The 9,911-nt window shown below is 49.8% G+C and overlaps 1 protein-coding gene across 1 annotated transcript in view; it reads right to left on the reverse strand.

Annotated features, from left to right (window-relative positions):
* The window catches only part of RPTOR (regulatory associated protein of MTOR complex 1), a 428,490-nt gene that overhangs the window by 146,990 nt on the left and 271,589 nt on the right, over positions 1-9,911 (reverse strand). The window contains exon 7 of the mRNA XM_007959595.1: positions 7,967-8,026. Coding sequence (XP_007957786.1) covers positions 7,967-8,026 — 60 coding nt within the window. The remainder of the gene's footprint in view (positions 1-7,966; positions 8,027-9,911) is intronic.

Below are 9,911 nucleotides of genomic sequence, written 5' to 3' on the forward strand. Positions count from 1 at the left end.
GAAAGAAGATCCTTAGAAGAGAGGTGGCAAACCCCCGCCCCCTGGGCATCTTATCAGGAGGCACTGGTCACTGGGAAAGGATGCTATGCTGGGTAAGGACAGTGTCGGCAAGAAGGAAGCGGCCCCTTGCTGAGACAGACAAGGTGGCTGCAGTGACGGGCTCAGGCAAAGCAATGATCTCGAGGTTGAGGCAGACCAGGCAGCGTTCTGTTTACTGTAGTAGTCACTGTGACTGGGAGCCGACTTAATGTACCTAACAACAACTCTGGAAAAGTGATTGTCAACAAGGGGTCAAAGTCCATTCAGGGGCAGAAACAGTCTCTTTCATAAACGGTGTTGGCAAAACTGGAACCGTCCCTGCAGAAAAAAGCAGCAGGACCCACACCTCACACTGCACACAAAAACTAACTCAAAATCTATCAAACCACTAAATATTAAACTTAAAACCGTAACATTTCTGGAAGACAACATAGTAAGGAAACTTAAGACCTAATCTTTTGTAAAAATAGGGTAATAAACATTATAATAAATGCACAGAAGACAAAATAGAGAAATAGGACCTCATAAAAATTAAAAACTTGTGCTCATCAAAAGACTTACTAAAAGAGTAAACAGACAACCTACAGACTAGGAGAAAACCTTCAAAACCAATTTATCTGATCAGGTCTAACCTCTAAAACCTATAGAAAACTGCAAGAAGTCAACAACATAAAGACAGACAACCCCATTATGAAATGAGCAAAGGACAAGAACCAAACCTTCACCACCGAGGACATCTAAGCAGCAGACAGACACACGAACACATGCTCATGGTCACGACCCATGAAAGAGATGCAAATTAAAACTTCAGGGTCACGACCCTGAAGATGCAAATTAAAACTTCAGTGAGGTGTCATCTCATCCTGGCAAAAATGGCAGTCATTGAACAAACAAAACAGGTAACAGTAAACGTTGGCAAGGATGTGGATTCAAACCCTTATCCACTGCTGGTGGGACTATAAAACGGTACATCCACTGTGGAAAATGGTACAGTATTTTCTAAACAAACAAACAAACTAGAAATAGAAATGACCCCATGAGCCAGCAGCCCCACTGCTAGGGATACACCCATTCCTCGCCATGGTTCTGCTCCAAAGACCAGGTTGTTATGCTAAATCGTCACTATGTGAAAATGGAAGATGACCACATCAGATCACAAGGGAGGATGACTGTATCATTACATAACTGCCAAATCACATCATTACATAGCGATCCAATGACATCATCACTGCTCAGTGATCAGAGTGACTTGCTTGCTACGGCCCTTCTAGCGTGGTCTTTGTGACACCCACAAGATGACTGGGTGGGATTATGCAAGTGTGAGGTGCTGTGGCCCAGCAAGGAACTGGGCAGCTTGCTAAGAATGTAAATATGGTTCATGGGGACTAACGATGCACATAAGGTATAGGGAACCCTAACATGGGATTGGTCAGTTCTCCCATCTTGTTAAGCATATAATGAGCCCTTCCAGAGGCAGAAAGTGGGGGGAAATCCTACTACCAAGAAAGAAGAGGTGCAATGGAGTCCATCCTTTGGACCTGAGATCCCTGCACTGAACCTCCCCAGTGCAGGGGACAGAGCTGTCAGCAGAAAGGGCAAGCAGCAGAGGCAGTAGAACCAGGAGCGTCCCAGCCCACGGGCTGAGAAAGCTGGGCCTTCGAGAGCAGCCTTGCTGGTGGAGTGGGATGCCTCCAGGCATTACGGACAGAACTCAAAGGGCTCTGTAACACTTACCTGAGCAGGGTAGAGGCCAGGCCAAGGGACCGAGGGCCAGAGAGAAACCCGTCTCAGGGTACAGCTGAGGGGGGCTGTCCTGATCAAAGAACTGTACCCTGAGAGCTCCTGATCCTTCTCTAATAAACATCATAATCGTGAATGCTGTCTATGAGTTCTGTGTGGCCACTGCAATGAATTATCGAACTCAGCAGAGGAGGAGAGAGAGCCGTGAGAGGGATGGTTGACATCAGACCGGTGAAAAGGTTGGAGGGTGGAGGCGTGCTGCTGTTGCTCCCTCTCCCACTTCATCAAGTTAGAGGAGGTCAGGTGATGCGGTCCCGACAACAATACATACCTGCCAAATTTCATTACGTGTAACTGCCAAACCACTGAGAGCCGCGGCCCAGCCAAGCTGGCACCTAACCTTAACCATCACACCCAGCATTACTGTCACCTTGTACCTTGGCATTCCTTACCATCAGACGTATGTTGTTAATGTGCAAAACAGTTGGGCAGTAGATTTTTTATTAATGTCATGAACGCAAAACGCTGGATGATGAGATAGTGAGTGGGTACAGAGAAGGTTATACCTGAGAATCACCGTGTCGACAGCCACAAAATAACTCACTGGGATTTTAATTGGGATTGCATTGAATCTACAGATCAACTTGGGAAGAACTGATACTTAATAATAATATGGAGTCTTCCTACCCATGAACAGAGAATCTCTCTCCGTTTATTTAGACCTTTACTTTTTCTGATCAGAGTTTAATAATTATCTCCATGATACTGTACATAGAAAGGTTTGGGGGGTAATGTAAATGGTGTTGCATGTTTAATTGCAAATTCCAGTTGCTCATTATTGGAATATAGAAAATCAACTGACTTGCGTCCATGTTATGGATAGAACTGTGTGCCCCCTAAAATACGGGTTGTAAATCCCAGCCCCTGTATTGGTGGTTAGACTCCCGCTTTGTTAGGCTAACGAGGCATTATTAGTGTGGGGCACATCTTAACTCAATCTCCTCTGAGACATAAGAGAGAGTAAACAAGTGTTAAAGCAGAGAGGGAAGTTGCCAAACCACATAGGATGACCCCAGAGCCAGAGAACGGGACGAGCACTGCCCCCAGAGCAACAAGGGAGAGAGAGCCTTCTGCTGGAGCCCGCGCCCTGCGCCGGACGGCCAGCCGCCTGGACTGTGAGAAGACACGGCCGTTTGTCAAGTCCGACGACGTGCTCTTTCTGCTCCAGCAGCATAGAGCGCTCTGGCAGGCGTTTTGCCTTCTACTCTGTCAGGGTGTCCACCAACACGCACGTTACCATACTGCCACGGAGTGAGCTGCTTCTGGGCAGACGGCTCTGTGTATTTCAGCATCTGCGTAGCTCTGCGGGACTGTGTGCCGCCATCATTCACCCAGCGGCTGATCATCTGCACAGGCAGACCTGCCGCCCTTCAACCAGCTCTGCTGAACCGTCCCGTCACTTTGCGTGCTCCTTTTAACTAGGGTTTCCCTACCTTTCTATTGGAGTTTGGAGGCACCTGGGGTTGGCCCTGTGTGTCCGTCTGCTCACTCTCTCAGCACTGTCTTTCAGAGAGCACAGAACTTACATTTTCACGGGGTCCAACGCGCCCACCGCTGTCTTTGTGGCTTAGGGTGCATCTGCCATGTTGCTCTGCACATTTTCAGTCTGGGGCAAGGGCAGGCTGGGAGCAGGCTGACTCAACAGCAAAGCCTTACCCAAGGGAGGCTTTGGAACCTGTGTGTGGCGGATAGGCCACAGACAGGCTGTCCGAGGCCTGTCCTCCAGGCTGGCTGTGCCGATAACCAGGTGGAAAATACCACCCAGGAAGCTGAGCGGGACTAAACAAACTCCAGGTTCCTTCACAGGCAAAGGAGGGTTTTGACTAAATAAATTTCAAAATAAATTTTCAAGCTAGCTGATTTTTTAGGGCTCTTTCCACTCAGAAGCCTTGGACTTGTACAAGTGTTTGTCTGGGCCCACACAGCTCAAAGAATGTGAGCTGAGCAGCATCTGGAGGGGTCACGGCCACACATGGCAGGGAATCTGAGAACGGAGGCAGAGGCGAACGTCATGGACAAGAGAAGTGCCTGCATCCAAATCCAACTGGGAACATCCCAAGGAAGGCAGGAGAAGAGAACACGTCAACCAAGAACTGTCTGAGGGAGCCAACCAGGAAACCCAGCCACGACGAAGTGCCCCTCTGCTGGAAGTGAAACACACAGACACATGCATACGTAACACACATGTACATACATGAGAGAGAGTTTTAGGACTCAAGGAATAGAGTCCAAATTGAGTTCTAACAGAACAGCTTTGCAAAACTCCTCTGGAATCTTGCCACAGAACCAAACCAGACAGACTGGGCTGACCACCAGAACTTTTAGTCTATTTTCTTATTTTTTGGCAAATCTTTTCTATGTGATCATCCTCAGTGTCCTCATTGCTTGTTTAGCATCTACAAGTAGTTTTCTAGGTAACAGTCCCCTGAGGTATCTGAGTTTTATCACCCAGGAAGCCCAGCAGACACGTGCGGACAGCATCTCTCTCTGGGTGACAGTCCTGAGAGAGAGCCCCAAGGAGGCCACATCTCCAGAAGAGAACAGCAGAGTCCAACCGGGACTGTGCTGTGGTTGGCAGATACTCCACATGAGAACACGCTACCTGGTCCCTCAGCCCTGTCTACAGAGCTGGCCCTGTGTCCCGACTCTGACAAGCAAACCCTGCTAAGAAAGAAAGGCACAGAGTGGACAGGAAGAGGAACACACCCAGCAGATGACTGGCTTTCCATCCCTGGCGACAGCACAGACTCACTGCCACGTGTCACCAGGTGACACATCGGCTCACAATCTGGAGAGAACCAGCAAAGGTGTGTGCCTGGACTGTGGCTTGTACTCCAGTGCAGGTGTGATAAGAGGAATGAGACAGCTGGCTTCCTGTGGGCGCTGCAGGACACATCACGAGGGGAGATGGAGCGTGAACTGTAACTGAGGCTGTGAGCAACAGGGCACACGGTGTGTACCCGATACGACAGAACCCCAATCTGCAAGCCTCACCCCTGCCCTCACACCCATGCCGGCCGAGCGGTCTCAGTATTTGCTGCGATGGAGGTGTGACACGCTGGGTCCCCTGAACTCAGCTCTCCCACACCTCTCAGTCACAGCCTGCAAATTCCCCCATCCTGCAAGTCCACCTGTCGGCCTTCAATCTTTCCAAACATCTTGTGCCACCTGCCTTGGCAGACTCTGCTTTTCAAAAACAGTTTCAAGATCACTGTCAGCCTTGGGTAGCACAGCCAGTCCTGAGGGGAGGCCCTGCCGGACCGTCCACATGCCCTGTCGGCACTGACCGACGGTGCTCTGATGCCATCTCGTCCCAGCCACCCCACTTGCTTGGGAACAAGGGCGCTCTGAAGGGAACCAATGCCGTGGCTGTCCTGTGTCTCCCTAGACGCAACAGGGAGGACAATGACCCCAGGTGGGTTTCTGGCGAGTCCTCTCCTAAATTCACTTATGTATGTATTTTAGGTGACTGGGGCAATCCACTTCCGTAGTGATCCTGCCTCGGAAACCCAAGGAGGGGTCGCTATGAGTCAGGTCCAACTCGACAGCATATAACAACAACAACAACAACATACTCTCGTCAGGAGCTCTGGCGGTGCAGTGCCTAAGGCATGTGACTGCTGACCAGAAGGCTGGGGGTTTAAACCCACCAGCCACTCCTCGGAAGGAAGGTTGGGCAATCTACTTCCGTAGAGATACCACCTCGTAAGGCCAAGGAGGGGTCGCTAGGAGTCGGGTCCAGCTCCCTGGCAGTGAGTTTAGATACTCTTGTTAAAAAAAAAAAAAGAAAGAAAAGAAAAAGCCAAAGTCCCTTAACGGCTGTTCCCTTCTCCTTCCTACAAATCCTGCCCCAGCTCTCAGGCAAGCATGCGTGTGTCACTTAAGCACATTTATGGCATTTGGGCAGTTTCTAAAATGCCTGCAGCATCCTACTGTGTGTGTCAAAATCCATTGCTTTGTTCTCTTAATGATGCAGCTGGTAGATCAGCCCCTGCATAGACACGGTAGCTGCCGCCTTCTTTTTATCTGCTATTGACAAACTTCCCCAGCAGAGAACTGTGTGGTAATTTACTCCCTGCTCCCAATGACAGACACTTAGGCCTTGTCTGTGTGTATTTTCCATTATATACAAAGCACGCTGCTCCCAGGAGAGAAACCTAGAAGCAGGCTTGCCCGTCCTCTCTAATTTAATGAAATCTAGGTCTTAGCTGTTCACACGTGTGATTCTACGTATCAAGCCCTGGAAAACCATTATCTTTCACGTCAGTTCTAGAAGACATGCGGTTCGGAACAGAAGGATTTAGAAAGAACTCCAGAATTTTCCATCATGTCTGAATTATTCAAGTGGAGTCAAGAGTGAAAGAACACACCAACCACAACAAAGGCAGGTCAGACTCGGTCATGAGACAGCACTTCAGTCTCAGGGGCTCCAGACAACAGACAGGAAGCCGGCAGGAGGACGGGAAGTGTGCACGAGCCACACCCAAGGGAAACGCTTCAGAAGGGCCACTGTCTGACCTGCACTCGTTTCATGATTCAGATTCAGAGACTGGTTTCCTCTGAGAGACAAAGACAACTGGGGAGTGGAACGTGCCAGACAGTCATGTGGAAGCTAAGCTGCATGTAACGTGGAGGCCGAGCCATATGTGTGTAACGTGGAGGATACGCTGCACGGAATGTGGAAGCCAAGCTGTACGTATGTGACGTGGAGGCTAAACTGTATGTAACATGGAAGCCAAACCGTACATACGTAACCTGGCGGCTAAGCCATATGTAACGTGGAGGCCAAGCCGTATGTACGTAACATGGAGGCTAAGCTACACATATGGATATAACATGGAGGCCAAGTTATACGTATGTATGTGATGTGGAGGCTAAACTGTATGTAACATGGAGGCCAAACCATACATACATAACACAACTAAACCAAATGTAACATGGAGGTTAAATTGTATGTAACGTGGAGGCCAAGCCATATGTACATAACATGGAGGCTAAGCCATACATACAAAACGTGGCGGCTAAGCCATATGTAACATGGAGGTTAAACTGTATGTAACATGGAGGCTAAGCTGTACGTACATATGTAACGTGGAGGATAAACTGTACATAACATGGAGGCTAAGCCGTACATATGTATGTAACGTGGAGGCTGCGCTGCATGGAATGTGGAAGCTAAGCTGTACGTATGTGACGTGAAGGCTAATGTATGTAACATGGAGACTAAGCCACACATACATAACGTGGAGGCTAAGCCATATATAACATGGAGGTTAAACTGTATGTAACGTGGAGGCTAAGCCGTACATACATATGTAATGTGGAGGCCAAGTTATACGTACATATGTAACGTGGAGGCTAAACTGTATGTAATGTGAGGCTAAGCCATATACGTATGTAACGTGGAGGCTAAGCCTTATGTAACATGGAGGTTAAACTGTATGTAACAATAGAAGCTAAGCCATACGTATGTATGTAACATGGAGGCCAAGTTATACGTACGTATGTAACGTGGAGGGTAAATTGTATGTAACATGGAGGCTAAGCCATACATATGTATGTAACGTGGAGACTAAACTGTATATAACGTGAATGCTAAGCGCACGTATGTATGTAACATGGAGGCTAAGCCATACGTACGTATGTAATGTGGAGGCTTACACGTATGTATGTAATGTGGAGGCGAAACTGTATGTAATGTGGCAGCTAAACCGTATGTAACGTGGAGGCTGAGCGGTATGTACATAACATGGAGGCTAAATTGCACATATATGACGTGGAAGCTGAGCTGGAATGAAGCTACTCCAGTCAGGGGAAAGCAGAAACGGTCCATGTGTGCAGCAACATGTATATATTTTTCGCTTTGGCTTAGTGTTTGGAGGATTTTTACATTTTCCAAAGAATACTATTTTTTGTTTTGACTTTGAACAAGGCCTCAAACTTGGTTGTCCTCACAATGAGCACCGACAGGGCGTCATGAGCATGGTCTTAATCAGAGAACGCAAGAACATACCCAGATGCAAGGGAACCATGCCCGCGTGACGGCAGCCCGTCTGAAAACCAAAATAAAAGGAGAACAATAACCTCTCAGGGCCCAAAGCCACAAGAGCGTCAAACTGTGACTTACTTTTCTATCAAATCCAGTGTGACTCCCGGCACCAGACGAACACATTTCTGCATGCAAAACCTGCCGGGAAAGAGGAGAGAGTCAGTCGCACGAACGCAAGGCTGTCCAGGTATACGGCAGTCCAGCAGAGAGCAAGGGGTGAAGGGTGGGGACGGGGTGCCCGGGGAAAGCAAGCCCAGCTGCCCTCACTGCGGGCCACTTCTGGGCTCCTGAAGAGAATCAAGGCCAGCCTGCCCCAGGGGCCACGACAGCACGTTCTCAGCAAGAGAAACACCAGTCTGCAGCCACAAAGGGGCCGGTCCCTGCAGAGGAGGCTGAGTGCCCATAGAGCCAAGCTCGCAGACCAACCAGCAAGGCTGCTCGGCCCTCCGGTTCTGTAGTTTCTGTTCCCCTGGGCTGGCCTGAATGAAGAACCTCAGGGCACACAAAAGAGCTACGTGGGTGAAGACAAAGCAACATCAGTGACGCCCCTTCAGTTACCCTAAGGTCGCCCCACCTGGAGCTGAGCGGCGGCCCCTCTGCAGGCCAGCCTCTCCGAGAGCTGGAAGGGGACCAGCTGCGTCCTGGCTGGTGTGTGCTCAGGGGAGGACCACACCATCTTGTGCCCCATCAGGACTCGGGCACACAGCAGGGCAGAATCAGTGCAACACAGAGCCAAAGGCCAGCTTAGCGTTTTCAGCGGGAGGAAGCACAATGTTTACTTCCCTGGTTTCAGAATGAAGCTTGACAAGGCCTCTCAAACACACACACACACACACACACACACACACACAGCAAACATCTACGTTGTCTAGAAAACGTGACCATGCCGAGCGCAAGCTGGAGAGGAGGCGTGAGGAAGGCTGGGAAGGACCTGGGACCCGGGGAAGGAAAAGCACCACGACAGGGCCTGCTCGTGGAGAGCCCCGTTCGAGCCCATCCGCTGGGCAGAGCCGTCCCAGGCACCTTCTCACGCTCCCTTCACCTCCAGCTGCCTGCACTGGCCCCGCTCCAGGTCTCTGCAGGCACCAGCTGGCACAGACTCGCCCCCCACTCCTGCAAGCTCCCTCAGTGGGTAACGACCACCTGCAGGAGACACATCTCCGAGTCTGATGCCACGTCCTGCATAGACCAGGCTATTCTGTTCTCCTTGTCTTTTGGTCTGTAATGCATTTATTGATTGGACCTTCTGGTTTCCAGTAATGACAGAGTAATTAGTGTTAGACTAACACTCTTGCCAATAGCAATAAGCAATGGACAAAATACAACAGGCACCAGGGAACAAGCGAGCAGGCAGGACCTGGAGGGTGTGGCCCTTGAGGAGGCAGTGCCTGCCTGGGCCCACCTTGACCTGGCTTCTCCCCAGGGTGTCATCATTCACACAGCTCACGAAAAGCAGCAATCTGACTGCGTTGCAGAGTCAGAAACAGGAATCCAAGGCTGCCGGGAAACAAGGAAGCGAGACTCAGAAAGGAGGGCCCACAGGGGGAAGGCCTCAAAACCTGTGTGCAAACCTTCCATAGTCCTGGGCTGCCTCTGGTGCTTCACACTCATGGGACAGGACTCCAAGGACTGAAGCAGAGAGCAGCAGCTACAAGGCTGAGAACACTGAGCCAAGCTCCTGACATCTCCTTGCCCTGGGAAGGCAGAGAGGGAGGGCACGTCCCACCAAATTAGAAGGGCCCAGGAAGCATCTGGGACTTTCCACGGAAACCCCAGAGAGGCTGTGTCTTAGACAAGAACCAGATCCCAGGAGTGAAAACAAAGCAAAAGAGACCAGTCCTGCAACCAAGCGTGTACAAGACCAACTTAACTCTCCACAAGGACAGAACTAAACAGTCTCAGAGGAAGAGAACACAATCCAGCATCTGACTAATGTCTCATCCACGATGCACCGTATCCCATCTAAAGTCAAGAGAAAAACAGTCAACAGGAAGAGATTACAGTGGACCAGATTTTGGAATTA

The sequence above is a fragment of the Orycteropus afer genome, unplaced genomic scaffold, assembly GCF_000298275.1.
Source record: "Orycteropus afer afer isolate SDZICR_OR568_19922 unplaced genomic scaffold, OryAfe1.0 scaffold00018, whole genome shotgun sequence".
Taxonomy (NCBI): domain Eukaryota; kingdom Metazoa; phylum Chordata; class Mammalia; order Tubulidentata; family Orycteropodidae; genus Orycteropus; species Orycteropus afer.